General features: G+C 38.2%; 1 protein-coding gene across 1 annotated transcript in view; it reads right to left on the bottom strand.

Moving 5' to 3' along the window:
- LOC106879713 (uncharacterized) overlaps window positions 1-20,190 on the bottom strand; it is a 113,197-nt gene extending 93,007 nt beyond the window's left edge. Inside the window, exon 1 of the mRNA XM_089340048.1 lies at window positions 16,943-20,190. Within this exon, the coding sequence (XP_089196174.1) occupies window positions 16,943-19,336 (2,394 nt within the window). The 5' untranslated portion in view covers window positions 19,337-20,190. The remainder of the gene's footprint in view (window positions 1-16,942) is intronic.
- Window positions 20,191-22,974: the final 2,784 nt, after the last annotated feature.

Raw genomic sequence — 22,974 nt, forward strand, 5'->3', positions numbered from 1 at the left:
ATGTGCAAAAAATAAGTCTCCCAAATTCCAGGTCTTCCCACTCCACCTATGTTCAGTGAATACCACAGATGAAGCACGGATAAACAAAGAAAATACTTTCATACAAAAGTCAAACCGAGACTTAACAAACTTTAACAGAGTACATACAAATAACTATTCACACACAAAATTCATTCTGCCACTTCTCATGGAGAAGTTGCACAGCTAGCAACCTAAATTTAAGCCATTACACAGCATACAAACAACTCCTGTCCACTCTCCAACTAAACAGATTAAATTTGGAGTGCCTCGATTATAACTAAACATGTTCACTCAACTGTGTCAACATTCCTTTTAGGCACAAAATATATTGTCTCGTGACACTATCGCACAGATATAGCGGGAAATGTACAAAAGGTTATAAACTCGAACGTGTATTCAAACTCTACAAACACTCAACAGAAAACATTTGGAGCATTGACCATTTGGATTTATTCAGTCAACCGTGTCAGCCTTAACTTATGACGTCAAACAGTGTCACTTGATACTAATACATGGATGTAGTGAGGAACCTACAAAAATTTCTAAGACCAGTCATGTGACTATCCTCTACCAATCAAATCCTATTCAAAATATATACTAATTTGAGCCATGAACTCCCTATAAAAGCAGGGCAAATTTCAAACACTAGTCAGAAGCAAGACAGCTGCGACATAAGCCACGTCTTTCTATTTGAACGTTTTGAAAATCAGTGTCAACTGTGAAACTGGTTAAATCTTTAAATATAATTTTTTAAAATATTTTAACTACTGTAAAAACCCATGTAATCTACGCACTTTTTTTTGCAAAAACAAAAATAAACTTTAAGGGGTGCGTAAATTGGTTTTTGTTTTTAAGCTTAGTTCATTGCCAATGCCGCTGCACTGGCTCCTGTGCAGGTGGCACGTAAAATACACCATTTTGAGCGTGGCCGTTGCCAGTACCTCCTGACTGGCCTTCGTGCCGGTGGCACGTAAAAGCACCAGCTACACTCTCTGAGTGGTTGGCGTTAGGAAGGTCATCCAGCCGTAGAAACTCTGCCAAATCAGATTGGAGCCTGGTGTAGCCATCTGGTTCACTAGTCCTCAGTCAAATCGTCCAACCCATGCTAGCATGGAAAGCGGACGTTAAACGATGATGATGATGATCTCTTCTTCTGATGACCGAATGCTGAAGATGGCATTACTTACCAGCTCCAGCAAATTCTTGCATTTACTTTAGCCTCCGGCCTTTGAGCACTCATGAAAAAGCCCCCCAGATACTTGGACTTCACCACCTGTACCAGTGGAACTCCACTGACATGTAGATTACATTGTGAAGTCATCCTTGAGATGGTCTCAGCCTTTTGTGGTACTGAATTCGATTCCTGCTGAGCAGCACTTGGCATTAAATCTATCAAGTACATATCAGAGATCACCTTCAGATGAATTGTGCAGTATCATGTCGTCTGCAAAGTCCAGCCGAGTGATCTAACATCTACTGGTTTTGATAACCTTTCCAGCCTGGCTGTGCATGTCAATCCAGGCCATAAAGTTTATGAAGAGGACAGGTGACAGTGCACACCCTTGGCAGAGCCCAACACCCAGACTGAACAGTCTCAACTTAGCACCATTTATCTGAACATGAATACTAAGGCATTCATATGGGAACTTCATGGCAACAAGAAGCTGTTTACTTATGATAATATAGTTAGATTTGTGTGTGTGTGTGTGTGTGTGTGTGTGAGTATGTGTGAGCATGTGTGTGTGTGTGTGTGTGTGAGTATGTGTGAACATGTGTGTGTGTGTGTGTGGGAGGCGGGGGCACACAAATGAATAGATACATAAAAGTCAGTTGTGGATACAAATGTCAGTGTATATACATTTACACCCATCCTGTACATACCAAGGAGTGCTCACATTAATGCGTATGAGTGTGTACATACACATACATACACCACAGGGAGAGTGGGGCAACAGGGGAAAATGCAGGTGCAAAAATTTGCCTAATAAATATTAACAAGAAACAGATGGCAGGGGAACAGGGGTGTTATTAACTTCAGGTGAAGTTAGTAGACCATGGTATTAGACATGATAAACTGTGTTAATGTCTATATTAGTGTATTAGTATAGTGTACCAGAGGAATTTCAGTACACACCAGTCAACAGTACTGAACTAATCTTCTCCATCAAGGTACCCTGACCCATATATTATACGAAGACAGGTAACAGTGCACACCCTTGGTAGAGCCCAACTACAAATCCAGGCTGACCAATTTACCATGTGAGTGAATTTGATAGATGGAAATTGTGTGGAAGCTTAGGGTGTAGCTGTGTGGTAAGAAGCTTGCTTCCCAACCACATGGTTCTGGATTCAGACCCACTGTGTGGCATTTTTGGGCAAGTGTCTTCTTCCATAGCCTCGAGCCAACAAAACCTTGTGAGTAGTAGATGGAAACTGAAAGAAGATATACATATGTATGGCTGAGTGGTTAAGAAGCATGCTTCACAACCATAAGGTTCTGGGTTCAGCCCCACCACTGATATAGTCTCATGTCAGTCAATGTCCTATAAGTGGAAACTGGAAGACAGAAAGAGGCATAAAACCAACAAACAAGAGCTATGTAAGAAAGTACCCTGACTTTTGGCCTCTAATGTATGTATATTCATATGTCACCACTTGTTCATGCAGATTATACAAATGTAAGTGTTAGTACAGGGTGTGTGTGTGTGTGTGTGTGTGTGTGTGTGTGTGTGTGTGTGTGTGTGTGCACATACACACACACAAAATATTTATACATATGTAACATGTGCCTGTGTATTCTTTTCTTTTACTGATTTCAGACAGGCAGACAGACAGCTGGACAGTCAGACAGATAAACAGACAGCTAGAGTCAGACAGACAGACTGCCAGGCAGGCAGATAGATAGATAGATAGATGAACAGAAACAGACTGATGGACAGACAAACAGATAGACAAATAGATAGACAAACAGAGAGATAGGTAGATAGATAGACAGACAGACAGCAATGGATAGGCAGTTAGACAGACAAACAGAGACAAACAGACAGTGAGACACACATACAAAAAGGAGGAAATAAAGCGAGTGGGGTGGAAGTAAGTGATCTAACATAAAAGTGGGATAAATAATATGTTTATACAAATAAAATGGGAAACAGAACCAAATAAATGGCAAAGCAGCTCTCAGAATTTCTTTCCCAACTTTTGTTTTCATTCCTACTGCGACACCAAAAACTGGATCTTTGAATTTCCCCACCAACTTGTGACACATTTTTTTTAATGACAACGATGCCTGCTAATTCACTTCATGACTTTATTTCTTCCTTTTAACTTAAATGTTAGGCCCAAAAAATGAGAGAGGGTGTGTGCATGTATGTATGTATTCATGTATGTGTGTGTATATGTATGTGTATATATATATATATATATATATATATACATATACACACACACACACACACTCTTTGGTAAGTGCCATGCACGAAACACGACCCTTGAGTCACTTTGTAACTTCTGTTGACATATATGTATGTTTGCATACAGATAGATAGATAGATAGATAGATACACAGACAGGTATACAGACAGTTAGATACATAGACAGACAGACAGATAAACAGAGATATATATAGACAGACAGACAAATACACAGGCAGACGTTAGGCAAAAATGACAGAGAGGACGTGTGTGTGTGTGTGTGTAATCATCATTATTTAACATCCATTGTCCATGCTGGCATGGGTTGAATGGTTTGACCAGGGCTGGTAAACTGAGGGGCTGGACCAAACTGATCTGGCATGGTTTCTACAGCTGGATGGCCTTCCTAATGACAACCACTCCAAGAGTGTATTGGGAGCTTTTGTGTGCCACTGGTATGGCTACCAGTTGCGTGACACCAGTATCTACCAGAACTATCATTTCACTAGGCTTGATGGCTCTTCTACTCAAGCAATGGATGATGAAATAACAAAAGCCAAAAGTCGTGTGGAACACAGCTACATAAGGTTTTTGTGGCTGAAACATTAATTCATTTCACCATTTTTCAAGATGAGAACAAGACAATTTGCCAGCTGCTTTTCTGTTTTTGAAAGCAACTGACAAACAGTTTTGTTCTAAGCTTGACAAATGGAGAAATAAATTAATGTTTTGGCCATGAAACCCTGGGTTACTGTATTTAACAAGAATTGTGGTTTTTATTATAACAGTATCTCTACTCTCTTAGCTGACCAACAGCTATTCTACTTGTTGAAACCTCACTACATTATTTATATATATATATATATATATATATATACATAGGGAGAATTCACAAAAACACAACAGACGAAGACAGGTGGTGTTGAAAACAAATAGATGTATTAGTATAACGCTCGGGAATTGTGAAAGTCTTTACATACATATACACACACACACACACATAAACAACAGGTTCTACACAATTTCCATCTATTAAACACACTCACACGGCATTGATTGTCGTGGGGCTATAGTTGAAGAGCCTTGTCTAAGGTGCCATGCAGTGGGATTGAACCTAAAGCAATGTGGTTGCAAAGCAAGCTTATTAACCACAAACCATGTTTGTACTAGTGTATAGAAAAAAAATTTTAAATATGAAGACGACAGACCAAATCTATCTCAATTAACACCCTATACCCTTTAAAAATGAAGGACACATTAAACAAAGGTAATCAGTCTAAAATAAACTACACTTGAAAAAATATATAATAGACGAGATGGTCATGATTGGAATGTCTTTCATCATAGGTCAAGCTCAAATAAAGCTGCCCTGGGGTTAAATGACATCGTTTCCCCTCAGTAATTAATAAACTGTTTGTAATCCACTTAACAAAAAAACATCATATTTGAAAGTCAAAAATTTCAGCAACAAACGAAAGTGAGTTAACGAGTTATGAGAGCAACAAGGTGTAAATTCTAATGTTTCTGGCTGTGTTTACGCATACTGCTACACACACACACACACACACACACACGATGTTCAAATCTTGTCAGAGACAAAATCACTTTATTTCATCCTTCTTGGGTCAGGTAAAATAAAGTAGCGATCAGGTACTTCTGGGGCCAGTTTAATTGCTCCTACGAAATTATCCTATATACCTACATGACTACATTACATTACATATAGATACATGCACACACACACACATATATATGTAATACATCCATACTTGTATATATTTAACATACTTGTCATTTATTCATAACAATATACATACACCACATATACATACATTACGTTTATTCACAACACACACACATACATAACAATGTATATACACTTAATACACATACTTTACATATATATAGCATGAATGCATTACATATGTAACATACATTTAATACATTACATACATATAAACATCATACACATATACCACAATGCACATATATATACACACAGACATAATATATACACATAACATTTATATATATATATATATATATATATATATATACACACACACACACACACAACATACATAATATATACAGGCGTATATATAGGCGTAGGAGTAGCTGTGTGGTAAGTAGCTTGCTTATGAACCACATGGTTCTGGGTTCAGTCCCACAGCGTGGCACCTTGGGCAAGTGTCTTCTACTATAGCCTTGGGCCAACCAAAGCCTTGTGAGTGGATTTGGTAGACGGAAACTGAAAGAAGCCTGTCGTATATATGTATGTGTATATATATATATATATATATGTGTGTGTGTTTGTCCCCCCCCCCCCAACATCACTTGACAACCGATGCTGGTGTTTACGTCGCCGTAACTTAGCGGTTCAGCCAAAGAGACCGATAGAATAAGTACTAAGCTTACAAAGAATAAGTCCTGGAGTCGATTTGCTCGACTAAAGGCAGTGCTCCAGCATGGCCACAGTCAAATGACTGAAACAAGTAAAAGAGTATACACACACATCCATTACATACGTATACACATATACACTACATACATGTACATATATTACAGACATCCTGTATACATGTATACATACATATTTAGACAGCACAATGTAGTATGTGACATACAATAACATGAGATGGTCACGATTAGAAGGCTTCTAATTATAACTCCTGTCTGATCATGGCTAAAAATAAACATCTACTACGTAATAAACACACCTTCACATGGAATGCTCACAGTTTCAGTTTCACTTTCACACTTCGAGGTACTTCTGTTTATTCCTCTAATATTCACTTGGTTAACTTTAGAACTAATAACAGCTGTTGGCTTCATTGAACAGCAACGACAGCCACTGCTTCCATTGGTCTCCCATACATATTTATTTCGTTGTGTGTTTGTAAAAGAGAAAGTTTGAGATGCTGAGGACTTATATTTGTGTGTGTGTGTTTATATACATATGTGTATATGTGTTTATGTATATATCTATGTATGTGTGTGTGTGTATATATATATATACACACGTGTGCGTGTGTATATCTATGTATATGTAACTGTGTATGTGCGTGTAGGTATATATGTATACATCTATGTATATGTAAATACATATATGTGTGTGTATGTGTGTGTATGTGTGTCTGTGTGTGTATACGTGTATACATATATATATATATATATATATATATATATATATATATATATATATATATATATGTACATATATATGTAGATGGTACATCCTGACTCACTCCTCTACAGCAAGACACCCGTTTCTGTCCGTCTATTATACACCAACCTCCAATCACTTGACACAAAGCCAACTTCCTCATAACTACTAAACCCTCAGCCGATGGGTCATGTCTTGCAAATTACCTGGTCACCTAGCTGGTGCTGGTGTCTCATAAAAGCACCCTGTACACTCTGCAAAGTAATTGGAATTAGTAAGGGCATCCAGCCATAAAAAAAAAAACATGCCAAACGAGAGAGTACAGCCAGGTACAGTCTTGTGGCTTGCCAGCTCCTGTCAAACCGTCAAACCGTCAGAAAATGGACATTAGATGATGACAGTGATCATAGATACACACAGTGGATGCATGTATATACATGTGTATGCATATGTGAATGTATGTGATTTGTGTGTGAGTGTGTGTACGTACTTCATTGTATCGACCAGGCTATTGGATATTGTCATACACTGCTGATTACAATGCGCTTTCAATTCTTTTCTTGATTGCACCATTCTTTTCTATCTTGTTCCAAACTGTTTTACTAGATCATCTTGCCATCATTGTGGAGGCCTTCAACATGACCTTTCCCAGCCACTTGGAAACCACACAGCAATTTCACAGGTCCACCTGCTAAGTGTGAGCCTTGTAAAAAGACTGGCCCAGTACAACTTGTGCTTTTGGTATTCTGCAAATACATCATTCACTCTGCTTTGGTCTCAAATTATCTCATTTCGGATATGGTCACACAATGATATTCCTAGCACACATGTGTGTGTGTGTGTGTGTGTGTGTGTAATTTAAGGGCATACTTCAACATATTTTCTTCCACGATCTTCTCTGTCTCTTTTTTTCCACCTGAGGTATCTAGGTATCTCCTCTACTGCAACACACGTTTTTTTTTCTGCCCCTCTCTCATATTTTAACTTCTCATCACCTGGTATAAAGCAACCTCCCACACAGCTACTTCACCCCTCAGAACAGGGGTCTTGTCTTGAAAGTTATTTTGTTGACCTTACTGGTTCTGGTGCCATCTAAAAAAAGTACCCAGTACGCTCTGTAAGGTGGGTGGCATTTAGAAGGGCAGCCATCAATGGAAACCATGCCAAAGCAAACAACACAGTTTGGTACACACTTCTGGCTTGCCAGTTCCTGTCAAACAGTCCAACCCAGGCCAGCATGAAAAAATGAACATTAGACAACAATATATATATATATATATATATATATATATATATATATACATATATAATCGTGATGGCACCTGTGCCCAGCATCACCTTCTTGGCACTTGTGCCAGTGGCACGTGTAAAGACATTCGAGCGAGATCATTGCCAGTGCCACTGGACTGGCTCCTGTGCATGTGGCACGTAAAAGCACCCACTTCACACTCTCGGAGTAGTTGGCATCCAGCTGTAGAAACTCTGCCAAATCAGATTGGAGCCTGGTGTAGCCACCTGGTCCACCAGTCCTCAGTCAAATCGTCCAACCCATGCTAGCATGGAAAGCGGACATTAAACGATGATGACGGTGATACATATATATATATATATAAATATGTATATATATGTATGTATAGATTTCATCATGTTAAACCATTAACCCCACTGAGATATTTTTTCCTCTCCGTTTTGTTTTTTTTCTTTCTTTCTCCATTTTTATCATCTCATCCCTTTCAGTCAAAGACTGAAGGCTCAAAGCACCAAAGACTTTTCCATTCTTCCCAAACGCAAAACCGATACAACTGTTTGTTGTTCCCTCACTTGTCTTTGTCTTTTGGTTTTTGTACATTTGAACCATATACGTGTATGTGTGTGTTAGGTCATATATACATGTATATATTAGATGATATATGTACTTGGAGAGTTTAAATGTAGTTACAAAAATATGTTTAAATGTAGTTACAAAAATATGTTTAAATGTAGTTACAAAAATATGTTTAAATGTAGTTACAAAAATATGTTTAAATGTAGTTACAAAAATGTTTAAATGTAGTTACAAAAATATGTTTAAATGTAGTTACAAAAATATGCTTAAATGTAGTTACAAAAATATGCTTAAATGTAGTTACAAAAATATGCTTAAATGTAGTTACAAAAATATGCTTAAATGTAGTTACAAAAATATGTTTAAATGTAGTTACAAAAATATGTTTAAATGTAGTTACAAAAATATGTTTAAATGTAGTTACAAAAATATGTTTAAATGTAGTTACAAAAATATGTTTAAATGTAGTTACAAAAATATGTTTAAATGTAGTTACAAAAATATGTTTAAATGTAGTTACAAAAATATGTCCTTCTGTTGAAATGTAATTTCAGTAAATTTCTATATCTCTGTGCAGCTGAGGATTGCTCTGCATTTTACATTTGATGTAATGTTTACATTGCTTAAGTAAATGGAGTTGCATGAAACGATCGTACTGCATTAACTTTGGATATATTTGTTGCTTATTTTGACTTTAATCACCTTATTTTGAAACTGTATGGATAATACCATACTTAATTCTGGTGCCTAAACTTAAGTACCATATTCACCTTGAATCTATATATATATATATATATATATATATATATATATATATATATCATCATCATCATCATCGTTTAACGTCCGCTTTCCATGCTAGCATGGGTTGGACGATTTGACTGAGGACTGGTGAAACCGGATGGCAACACCAGGCTCCAATCTAATTTGGCAGAGTTTCTACAGCTGGATGCCCTTCCTAACGCCAACCACTCAGAGAGTGTAGTGGGTGCTTTTACGTGTCACCCACACGAAAACGGCCACACTCGAAATGGTGTCTTTTATGTGCCACCCGCACAAGCCAGTCCAGGGGCACTGGCAACGATCTCACTCGAAAATCCTACGGGAGCCAGTCAGGCGGTACTGGCAACGGCCACGCTCAAAATGGTGCATCTCATGTGCCACCCGCACAAGAGCCAGTCCAGGGGCACTGGCAACGATCTTACTTGGCTTGCCGGGTCTTCTCACGCACAGCACATTTATATATATATATATATATATATATATATATAAATAAAATCAGTTGTAGTCAAAAGTTTGGAACATAGGTGTGAAAATTTCAATTCTTATATTAAATACCCAAAGTTAAATTAAAAGTAAGCAATTTGGTCTAGAACTATATTTTTGTTTTTGCCTATATTTTCTTCTAAATATTGAACCATTGGATCACGTATTAGGTACGTATATCTTTACATTCTATATATTTGAATCAAATTGTTCTTGGGCATAATAAAAACTTGTTTTTAAAAAGATGTTCCAAACTTTTAGCCACAACTGTATATATAGCCCATATCAGCACAGAAGATAAACATTTGATGATGATATATATATATATGTATATATATTATATACATATATATATTATATATACATATATATATACATATATATATATATATATTATATACATATATATATATTATATATACATATATATATACATACATATATATTATATACATATATATATATATATATATATATATATATATATCCTCTCCCAAGGCTTTGGCTGGCCCAGGGTCATGGTAGAATACACTTACCCAAGGTGCCACATAGAGGGACTGAACGCAAAACCAAGTGGTTGGTAACCAAACTTCTTAACCACACTGCCACACCTGCACCCATATGTTTCGTTTTATAACCTTCCATTCTTATTTAATGAATGACCATTTTGCTAAAATAATGTTTTTTAGAAAACAAAAACCCACTAACTTAATAAATCATAAAAGAGTTAATGGTTTTCTATAATTAAGGCCCTTCAGATTACTTGATTATTTTCAAAATTAATTGTGACACATAATGAGTGGGGGTATTTAATTAGAAATATGTAGAAATATGGCAACAAAAGGATCAAAAAGAATGCCTGAAGTGGAATGAACAAACATTATTGCCAGGAATGTGCTCACACACAAAGACCTAATATGTGTGTGTATTCTGTTTTGCTCTAGGCTAACCTTAATTCAAAAAGTTTATCATTAAACGTGTTTCAGCTATGACCATCCCATATTATATTCAAGCATAGTTTGTCTAGAGCCATATTGTTATCCAATGCATACTTCCTTTGAAACAAAAGGGTAATGTTCTGAGGGAGATTTAGCTGCTATTTCTAATAGGTCAAGTGACCACAAAGAGGCTCCTTCTATAGCTCATCTCTGTACCTGTTGTTACTGTTTTAGTCCCAGACCAAAACTGATTGAGCGAACTTATCAAAAGTATCCCACTCATAGTCATCCGTACTTTGTTCCAGACGCTGTACAACTGCAAACTGCATTGTCAATGTATCATTTCCACTTTTTAATGTGTGGTTTGAGGAAGATTTGACTGTTATTTTCAGCAAGTTGAGAGACAACACAGAAGCTAACATGTTCCCTTCTATATTTTACCGATCACAGTTAGCTGCTATACACCCACCCTTGTTGTCCAGTACCTCAATATTTTCAGTCCCAAAGGAGGTGAGCTGGCAGAAACGTTAGCACACCGGGTGAAATGCTTAGCGGTATTTCATCTGCCGTTACGTTCCGAGTTCAAATTCCGCCGAGGTCAACTTTGCCTTTCATCCTTTCGAGTTTGATAAACTAAGTACCAGTTACGCACTGGGGTAAATGTAATCGACTTAATCCCTTTGTCTGTCCTTGTTTGCCCCTCTATGTTTAGCCCCTTGTGGGTAATAAAGAAATAAGAAACGTTAGCACACCAGATGAAATGCTTAGTGGCATTTCGTCTGTCTTTACATTCTGAGTTCAAATTCCGCCAAGGTCGACTTTGCCTTTCATCCTTTCGGGGACAATAAATTAAGTACCAGTTGTGTATTGGGGTTGATCTAATCAACTGGCCCCCTCCCTCAAAATTTCGGGCCGTGTACCTAGAGTAGAAAGAATATTTTCAGTCCCACTGTGTGACAGCCTTCACAAGTGTCTTCTAATATAAACCCAGTTTGACCAAAGCCTTATGAATGGATTTAGTAGATAGAAATTGAAAGAAGCCCATCATATGTGTGTTTGTGTGTGTGTGTCTGTGTGCATGTGCACGCACATGTTCCCACCCACTGTTTGACAACCAGTGGCGGTCCCTGTAATCTAGCGGTTCAGTAAAAGAGACTGATAGTACAAGTACCAGGTTTTTAAAAATGAGTACCGGAGTCAATTCATTCAACTAAAATTCTTCAAGCTGTAGCAGATCTGAACCTCATATGCTGGATTGAAACTAGCTTATCAACTTGACCTTTATTACAATTCCACAACTTAACCCAAAGGTTGTGTTGTAGTTAGGGAAGGTTGACAAGGTGCCAAACCTCCGGCAAAATGTTCAAAGCCTGTCAAATGGGCCAGCAATATGCTTGACTTTCAATTGGCTCAGTCCACTAAGCCGAAAACAGGTACCACGTTAAGATCTGGCTCACGGCAGGAATGGGAGCACTGTATCCACAATGGAAAGAGTTTGTTTGGTCAATATAAGCCCAGCAATAAGGCCCAGAGTTGCACCACAACCATCACCACCACAGCTGATCTTATGACTTGCAGTCAAGAGGAATTCAATTTGTCTTAGTAACACCACATATGGTTTAAACTGCTTAAGACAGATATACACTAGAAAAGGCTGAAGAGGAGACAGAAGAAGAAGAAGAAAACAAAAGAACAGGGATAGAAGATTACAGGAGATAGACAAAGAAAAGTGATAATGATGATGAATACATTCATCAACTGTCAACACTTTCACCACAAACAGAAATTGAACACAGCAGTGATTGATTTTTATTTTGCACAAAATAAAAGTGTGCATATCATCAGCAGCATTTAACGTCTGTTTTTCCATGCTGGCATGGGTTGGACAGCTTGACAAGAACTGGCAAGGCCAAGGGCCACACCAGGTTCCATAGTCTGTTTTGACTGGTTTCTACAGCTTGATACCAATCACTTTACAGCTGGTGCTTTTTATGTGGTACCAGTGCTTTTTACGTGGTACCATAATCATCATCATTTCCCATGCTTTTCCATGCTTGCCTAAGTCAGATGGAATTTATTGAAGCAGATTTTCTGCAGATGGGTGCTCTTCCAGTTGCCAATGCTTACCTGTTTCTAAGCAATGTAATATTTCCCTTTGACCAGACATGTTTATGCAGAATATTGGAAATGAACAACACTGCGTGTACGACAGTGACACTCATTTACAACTAACATGTGATGTCAAGACAAAGACAGCTCTCTCTCTCTCTCTCACACACACACACACACACATACACACATCGAATATGCTTCTTTCAGTTTCTGCTTTCTGAATCCATTCACGAGGCTTTTATCAGCCCAGGGCTACAGTGGAAGACACTTGACCAAGTAAAAAGCACCATTTAAGTGGTGGGCTTCACGGAAGCAATGACAAATGACTGAGGCCTTTGGCAATATACCGTGCTTGAGAAGGAGACCCATCGAGCCAAGTGAAATCATAGCCATGGTGGATACTGATGTCATGCAAGTGGCACCCATGCCAGTGGCAAGTAAAAGCACCCATAACACTGTCAGAGTGGTTGGCATTAGGAAGGGTATCCAACCATAGAAACCATGCCAAATCAGACTGGAGTCTGGTGCAGCCCCTCAGCTTACCAGCCTTGGTCCAACTGTCCAACCCATGCCAGCATGGACAACGAACATCAAAAGACGATGATGATATATATATATATATATATATATTATAAATTTACTTATTGAATTTATTTACCAATAATGTGGTCCATAGGGTAAATGTCTTTGAATGGTACTACCCAGGTGTTGAAAGCATAATGATATCCATGGGGCAGCTGATGATGGAGGTATGTTGGATTGTTGGTATGGCTGTTTTTGTATATGTAGAATAGTATTATAACACATCCTTTTGATATATATATATATATATACACATACAAATTAATCAAAGGACATACTAAATATGTCTACCTGCTTGAAATAACAGTCAAAACTCGTTATTAAATCACCAAAAAATACATTGGTGATTACTACAGAAATCAAACGATGGCAAATTTGGTTAAGACAATCTACTTACATACATTTAAGTATTTGGATTTATGTGGACTAGTTTCTGCATTGGCATAATATGCCTTAGCTTCTTCAACACGCATTACCAGGATGGTTTCTATGGTTGTAAATTAATTTTTATATATATACTGGACTTTGTAGGGTTTTCAAGCGAGATCGTTGCCAGTGCCCCTGGACTGGCTCTTGTGCAGGTGGCACATAAAAGACACCATTTCGAGCGTGGCCGTTTTCGTGCGGGTGACACGTAAAAGCACCCACTACACTCTCTGAGTGGTTGGCGTTAGGAAGGGCATCCAGCTGTAGAAACTCTGCCAAATCAGATTGGAGCCTGGTGTTGCCATCCGGTTTCACCAGTCCTCAGTCAAATCGTCCAACCCATGCTAGCATGGAAAGCGGACGTTAAATGATGATGATGATGATATATATATACAAGGTTGGCCAAAAGTCAGCTGACAGTAAATCAAAACCATTTAATTTAAACTGAATGAATTTAATAAAAGCATCTAAATATGAAACAACAGGATAATTGTTCCAACTGAAGTCCTTGTTGAGCGACACATTTTTCCTTTCAAGTCAATACAGAGTTACAGATAGTACTTATGAAATTCTGATTTACAGACGGCTGACTTCTGGCCAACCCTGTGCATGTATGTGTATATATATATATATATATATATATATATATATATATATATATATATATATATACATTATATATATATGTGTGCGAGTGTCATTTATTTGCAGTGTGTTTGAAAATATAACACATACTAAAACACACAGGTACACACAGATTTTATTTACAATGATACAATCAACAAGTCGTCAAGGTAATCAAGCAAACGGCCTATTACATTAGCTTAATCGTTCAGACCTTGTAGCAACCCTTAATTAACTTTTAACCCAGTTAAAATGCTCCGCTTAACCTGGCCTAGGTTTATATAATGGGCTGAAACAAAAATAAAGAAATAAAATAACAAAAAGAAAAGTAATAGGAACAATAAAATTGCCAGGTGGGGGTGGGTTTTTTTTTTTAGGTCACTTCAGCCAATGTTAGTTAAAAGCCACTTTTTTTTTTGTTTTGAAGTCAAATTCCTGAAAATGTTTGAATCTGAAATTTACAAAAATATTCAACCCAATGAGAAATGAGCCAAAGAGTGGTCATTTGCCTGATGGCTTGATTTGCAAGAAGTAGCAGTTAAATCTCTCCTCAATCACACTAACTATACTGTGTTAAAAAGAAGGATACATTGGATAACATACACCAGGATATACTATTCTAGCAGGAAAAAAAGAAAAGTCCCATCAGGGTCAACTGAGAGTTGTGCCTTATCTTCTATTTCTAACTTGTTTCAGTCAGTGGACTGTGGCCATGTTGGGGCACCACCTTGAAGAGTTTAGTCAAACAAATTGACACTTTTGTTTTGTTTATAAATTCTGGCATTTACTTTATCAGTCTCTTTTTGCTGAACTGGTAAGTTACAAGGACATAAACAAACCAACACCAGTTATTAAAGGATGGTGGGGAGAGGGGGAGACAAACACAACATAAACACATGGGAGAAAATAATAATTGCTTCTGATTTAGTCACAAGGTTAGCTATTTCGAGGGGAGGGGGATCAGTAGATTACATGAAGCCCAGTGCTATATTGGGTACTTTATTTTATGCATAGCGGGATAAAAGGCATAGTTGACCTCAGCAGGATTTGAGCTCGGAACATATAAAGCCAGAATGAAAACTGCAAGGTACTTTTACCAATGCTCCACGATTTCCGCCAGACTGCTTGCTCTCTGAATCATGCTTTTTACTAAGGGCACAAGGCCTGGAATTTTAGGATAACGGCCCAGTCGATTACATCGACCCTAATATTTGACCGATATTACTTTAGTAACCCTGAAAGAATGAAAGGCAAAGTCAACCGCAGTGAAATTTGAACTCAGAACATAAAGACAAACAAAATACCGCTAAGCATTTTGTCCAGCATGCTAATGATTTGGCCAGTTAATTGTTTTAGAAATAATAACAGTAATAATAATAATGGTTTCAAATTTTGGCACACGGTTAGAAATTTTGGGAGGGAAGGGGCTAAGTTGATTAAATCAACCCCCAATGCACCACTGGTACTTATTTTATCAACCCTGGAAGGATGAAAGGCAATGTCAACCATGGCAGAATTTGAACTCAGGACATAATGACACGAAATACCACTAAGCATTTTGCCCAGCATGGTAATGGTTCTGCCAGCTCACCATCTTAATAATAATGATGATGATAATCCTCTCTACTATAGGCACAAGGCCTGAAATCTGGGGGAAGGGGATAGTCAATTACATCAACCCCAGTGTGTAAATTGGTACTTATTTCATCGACCCCGAAAGGACAAAAGGCAAAGTCGACCTCGGTGGTATTTAAATTCAGGATGTAAAGATGGACAAAATGCTGTCAAGTATTTTATCTGGCATGCTCACGACTCTGCCAGCTCGCTTCTTTAATAATAACAACAATAATCCATTCTACAATAGGCACAAAGCTTGAAATTTGGGGGAGGGGGACAGTCGATTACATTGATTCCAGTACCCAACAAGTATTTATTTTATCAACCCCAAAAGGATGAAAAGCAAAGCCAAACTCAGTGTGGAATTTGAACTCAGAATGTAAAAACAAAGATACCCACTGAGCATTTTGCACGATATGCTAACAATTCTGCCAACTCAACACCTTATGTTGCTCTTTTAATAATGGTTTTTAATCTGATAAAAAAAAAAAAAAGAAAAAAGCAGCAATTTTGAGGAAATGGATCAGTTGATACCCTAGAGCCCAGTTCTGGACTGATAGTTTATTTTATCCATCCCCCAAAAAGATGAAAGGCAAAGTTGTTCTTGGTGAGATTTGAACCTAGAACGCAAAGAGGTGAAATAAATACTTTTACCCGTCACTCTAATGATTCTACTGAATAAAAAGAAATTTGTGTCATAAAAATGAAACAGATAAGGTAGATAATTCATAATTTTTATAAGAAATGATTTGTAAATGTGTATATCAACCCTGAAAGAATGAAAGGCAAAGTCAACCTTGGCGGAATTTGAACTCAGAAACATAAAGATGGAAGAAATGCCATTTAGCATTTTGTCTAAGCTTGCTACCTTGTATTGATAAAAAATTTAAAATATCAAAAACTCATTTCATATTGTTTTAAAAATGTTTGAAAATAGAGAAACCCCACTTACCTGGACTTCATAAAGCGTGTAAACCTTGTTAACCCTGAGTTCCTTGTGTGCTTCTGTCTCAACCACCGAGATATTTTGGAAAAGACACCTTTTGTCGGCAGATGGCCCAGAGTCATCCGACTCACTGTCTGTTTTAGAAGAGGTCTCTGAATTGCCAGAATGAAATGGGTACATCCGAATGCCATCCTCGGTTTGACTCAACCTGGGGATCACAGAGTTTGGCCACAAAGTTTGAAAGGGACTACGTTCAAAAGTGTTCCGCATTGCCGTCGTGGGACTGGAGTCCGAACTTTTCGACCTCATCCCATTCAATTTTTGCTCCTTGCTGCTGGCAGAAGAAACATGGTGTTCATCCAAACCAAATTCGAAAGCTGATTGATTGCTCTCTTTGTCACTACCGGGTGTTTTGTCCGATAGAGGAAGAGAGGAAAAACTGTTTCGCTGCTCTAAACGCCTGATGAAGCCATGGTCCGATTTATTATCACAGTTCAATTCTTTATTTACACATTCACCAGTTACTTTCTCATTTTCCAAGGAATCCTTTCGATCAGCAGACTTCGCTACAGAAAAACTCTTACCGAAGTCCGTACTTTCATTATCATCGTTATTGTCATTAGCATCGACATCCTCATTAGCAGAACATGAAGACCGTTTACTGTTGTTATTAGAAAACGAGGGCTGATCAGTAACGGACTCATTATCTGACATGGAAGCTTTTCTGCTGTCACTGCCCGAGCCAAAAAACTGTCGATCACCCCCGAAAAGAAAGGGCAACCCTCCTAAAGATATTCGACTGCCTTCTCTTGATCGAAAACCGAAGACATTTTCAAAAGTTGAATCACCGGTGGCAGGTTTTTCTTCACTTGATTTCAAATTATTACCGTTTATCTCCAGAGAATTTTGCATACATGAATTTTCTTGTTTCTGTTGCTGTTGCTGTTGTTGTGGTGTTGGTTGTAGGTGTGATTGTTGTTCTGGTTGTTGTGGTTGTGACTCTAGTATTTCTGGTGTTTGTAGTCGTGACTGTTGTTGATTTTCTTGTGTTTCTATCTGTTGCTGATTAGACAATACCTGTTCAGGATTTAAAAGAGTTTTAGGCTCATCAAAAGATGACACCTTCTGCTCAAGCTGGATGCTGTTCGGGCGTATTGCTTCCACAATTGTGACATCCTGTTTTTCAGGAGTTGAACCCTGGACTATAACAGGTGGCGGTGGTAGAGGAGGTGGGGGTGGCGTTTCTTTGTCAGCTGTCAATTCATCAGTTTTTCTTATTTCAACCAGTTCTTCTTGTTCATTAGACAGCAGCAGAATTATGCTTTCATGCAAAAAATCCGGGTCTTGAAACATATCAATGAGGGGCATTATAATTTGTAATGTAAAAATTTCAATAAGGATTTTCTTCAAAGAATCAACATTCTTGAATTCCACTGGCAATATATCTAAGCAGTCGATCAGGAGTTCAATGAGTGCCCGGACATGGTCAAACGATGCTTCAGTGCCCTTTGATGCGGGATGCAGAGAATACTTTTGGTCAAATACATCTTCTACAGATGCTGGTAGCTTTTTCTTCTGTGAAGATTTATCACTTGACATTGCATAACACATCTGGATTTTGTAAGTAGCAAACGAGGTCTGGTATTTCATCAAATGTTCACGGCACATTGTGATGGCCCCTGTACATGCAGACAACCGGTTGATAGTACGTGCTCGTCGACACAACTCTAACAGGATTTCCCGAATTTCATCGTGAATATCAACAACTATAGTGGAATCAGAGCAGACCACTTTGTACCAAGATTGAACGTAATCTCTTGTAATTAAATTGACAAACTTTTCGATCTCACAGTTAATTACTTCGCAATAAGGAACATGAGAGTCGGATGTGTGGGGAGACTGGTCGTCACTAGATTTCGAAGAATCCAACCGATTCCGTTGTTTGGGTTTAATTCGCTGCGAAGTGTCGTCCAACCAACTGCTGGATGTGGGCAGAGACGACGATGACGATATTGAGTCGTGCTGAACATTGTCTACCGCCCACCCATTAGTTGCAGACACTTGATTTTTATCGTCGTTGCTTTTATATTCCTTAAAGGTGATAATAGTCATGACAAGCTGAAGAAATAATGTCCGAAGCTTATACGATAAAGTTGTTTTCGCCAAGAGAAATTTGGTAAAAGGTGTAAGGTCCCACAGCTGTTGACTACGGTTCACATGAAAACAGACCACCATGGCTGGAATAATGCCCAAGATATAGGAAATTAAAGGTTTCCATTCATTGTAAAATACGCCCAAAAATAAGAAAAAACCGGCCCATGCCATCAGGGCGTAGCCGGTGAAAAACTGATTGAGGTACGCTAAACAGCGATATTGCCATTTCGTATGTCTCATCCACATGTTGTTGGTGCGCCAGAATTGTAGTATTTTCCTTCTTTTTCTCCTGCTGCTGCTATTATTGATACTAACGTGACTGTTATTACTACTACTACTACTTGTGTTACGACAGTTGTTGCTGTTGCAGTTATTGTTGATAATGTTGGTAGTGGAATAGGTGAGAGTGGTGGTGGTGGAGGTGATGTTTTTGTTGTTGTTAATGGAGATGTTGACGTCGTTGGCTGCACAACAGGCAAAAACAGATAGAAGAAGAAGAAGAAGAGGTGGGGAGACAAGAGCAAATATCGAAGTCTATAAAGTGCAGCAACAATAGTTCTTGACGACGAAGACGTGAACGATACACAAGGTCTGTTTTGACCAGTGCAGCTCGCACCACTACAACAAAAACTCGTTCCAGTTGTAGAAGTAGAGCAGAGGAAAGGATAGAGAACCGCAGAGAATGTCCCGGGTTCGATTATGTGGTTACAGGTGTTAGAAGAGGAAAGAAAAGAAGCAATACGGGTGGAAGGAGCATCGGACGCAATGAGCTGGTCTGCTGCTACTGACGGCATCACGAATGACGGAGACAACACATTTACAGAGAGACATAAATCGGAACATGAATGGGGAAAAGAAAAAAAAAACAAGCAAATATTGAAAGAAAGATTAGAGTAACATGGAGATATCAGAAACAAAACAACTATAAGAAGCAAGTAAATGGTGATACCATCGACGACAAGGAAACAAACGAAGAAGAAGAAGGCGTAGACTGTCCTGCCAGCAGAGATAGGTGTGTGTGTGTGTGTTTCTTTTAAGTCCGCCACAAACGATTCGGTTCAGCCATATTGTTGTTATGGAGTGTGAGGAGTTGGTCATGTGACCTGCTGCTGCTGCTTATGACAAACTTAATACTGATGGTGGTGGTGATAGTGATATTGATGATACGATGATGATAATGATGATGGTAATGATGACAGTGGTGGTGGTGGCGGTGGTGATAACGTTGTTAACGATAACGATGAGCGTAATGCTGATGATGATTATAATGATGGTAGTGGTGGTGATGATGATGATGGTGGTGGTATCGCCGATATTGATGACAACTATGATAGTAATGCCGATGATAATCATAATAATAATTATTATTATGGCGATAGTAGCGGCGGCGGCGGATACGCGCCACCCACGTGACTTGTCGGTGTTAATCGAACATTGGCGAAACATTTGAACGGCGAAGTGTTAGCATAATCCTTAAGTTTGGCCTACAAAAAAACCTCAAAGTCGTAAGTCAGTCAGTTTTGACAGATCGCTTTTAATACACACACACACACTGAGGTACACAACAGGTTGTTGATTAACTTAGTGAGCTAGACCTTTGATCAACGGCGTTCCAACCATGCCGATCCTGGTACTTTGGGGCAAGTATCTTCTGCTATAGCCTCGGGCCGATCAAAGCCTTGTGAGTGGATTTAGTAGACGGAACCTGAAAGAAGCGCGTCGTATTTGTGTGTGTCCAACCACTGCTTGACCGACAGGTGTTGTTTTGTTTACGTCCCCTAACTTAGCGGTCCGGCAAAAGAAGCCAAAAGAACAAGTACCAGGCTTAATAAATTATTACTTTTGGGGTAGATTTGTTCGACTTCACACTTCAAGAGTCTGGCCACAGTCCAATGAATGAAACAAGTGAAAGACAAACGATAAATATATCCGCGCGAGTCCACACACACACACCACGGGATTCTTTCAGTTTCCGTCTACTAAATCCACTCACAGGGTTTTGATCGGCCCAGTGCTTTAGTAGAAGACGCACAAAGTGCCTATAATAAAAAAAATACATATTTTATTTATTTATTTCTTCATTTATTTACTTTAATGTTTTTTTTTTTGCCGACAGTTAATATATACTCACGCCTCTCTTCACGTCTTAATAATTGCCAGCTTAATTATGAAATTACTTTCGCTTGTTTCAGCCAGAGGTTGTGGCCAGGCTGGAGGACTACATATTTTTAACGTGAAACTTAATCTATTTCTTCGTCTTTAATGTAAGAAATAAAGTACAAAAAAAAAAACATCGAAATTTCATGTTGACGGAGAGAAAGACAATAACATTTTTATTATGCGCGTGTGAAAAAATTAAATAAATGTGATAAAAATATATGAATTGATTTTTTTTAGGCACAAAAAGTGGGCGTTGCATTGTACTCGAAAAGTGCGGTATTTTTCCCAGAAATTCATACGAAATAAATTAAATAACGGCTCGGAATTTCAGCGTAAAGTAACATGATATGTTATAAAACATTGACAAACTAGGTACTTCCCTGGTGTTCCCCATGGGTTTGAGTGCTCTAGAGATAATCTCGCTATTAATAGATAAAAATAGGTGTCCTGGTGCATTATTTCTCCCGGTGGCTTATAAATTCTACGAGGGCACTGATTATAAGGGCATTAATACAGATTAATGTCCCATATTCACCGACTTCATTTCTTCATAACTTTCTGAAAACTGAAATTTTTTTAAATGAACTTTTGCAGAGATTTGTTTTCGAGAGTGTTGATAACAATTATGTTGATTAAAGTTTAAGGAACAAAATTTGGGGTTTGGGAGAAGTTTTGCTTCATTCTATTTCATATTTCATCCTGATTTTTACTACCACAAAATTTTTTTTCAGATTTATATGCTTTAAAACATCGACATTACGTAATCGGTAGTCTTTCTTGAAAAATGTACTTCAGTGAAATAACATAAAAATATGTATTTTTAAGAAAGTCGGGAGAAAACATCTATTGATAAGCCACTAGAAGCACCAATTTTGAAGGGGGAAAAAAATGAAAAATTAAGTGGACCTTGGTACATATAATAATATACTAACATTTTATAATACGAGAGGTTTAATTCTTTTCAATTTTTCGATGTACTGGATTGAGGGTTTTTTGGGGGGGGGGGTCTTTTTCTACTGAATTGACTCACATGTCTGGTCAGAAAAGGAAAAGTCGCACACATGAACTTCGTTAGAACTTCCGTGGTTTTGTCGGAGGAAGTACGGAACATATCTTTAGACCGAAGACCTTGCTCTGAACGTTTACAACAGATCGGATTCCACTAGGCACACACACACAGACTCTCTTTTTTTCTCTTCCCTGGCTACCGTGGTCTTTTCCGTAGGCTTTTCTTTCCACGGCTAAACCTAAACTGTCCTCCCCTCTTTTTACACGAGAACATTACTGTGATACACGATCCCTATTGATCGCTTTTTTTTTTCTCGATCCCTTTTGATCGACACACCCCTACTTTTTTTTCCTTCCCCCTCCCAAAAAGAAAAGCTCTACATTGTATTTGTCCCATCTTTGTTGAGCCTTGTGTGGCTAATAAAAGAAATGTATCTATCTTTCTATCTCTCTATCTAGCTATCTCTTTCACACATACACAATCTCTCTCTTACACACACACAACACATACACTGTCTATCTATCTATCTATCTTTTACACATACACAATCTATCTCTCTCTGTCACACACACACACACACACCACACATCGGACAGGAACGAATTTGCTAAGTGGCTGTCACGCTATCCCCACTACACCAAATCTGGCCACTCACAAAACCCTGGCCGGCCGACCAACCAGAAAGCATACCAGACGACACCTTGGCAAAGCGCCG

Source organism: Octopus bimaculoides, chromosome 23, assembly GCF_046866305.1.
Source record: "Octopus bimaculoides isolate indiv1 chromosome 23, ASM4686630v1, whole genome shotgun sequence".
In the NCBI taxonomy this organism is placed as follows: domain Eukaryota; kingdom Metazoa; phylum Mollusca; class Cephalopoda; order Octopoda; family Octopodidae; genus Octopus; species Octopus bimaculoides.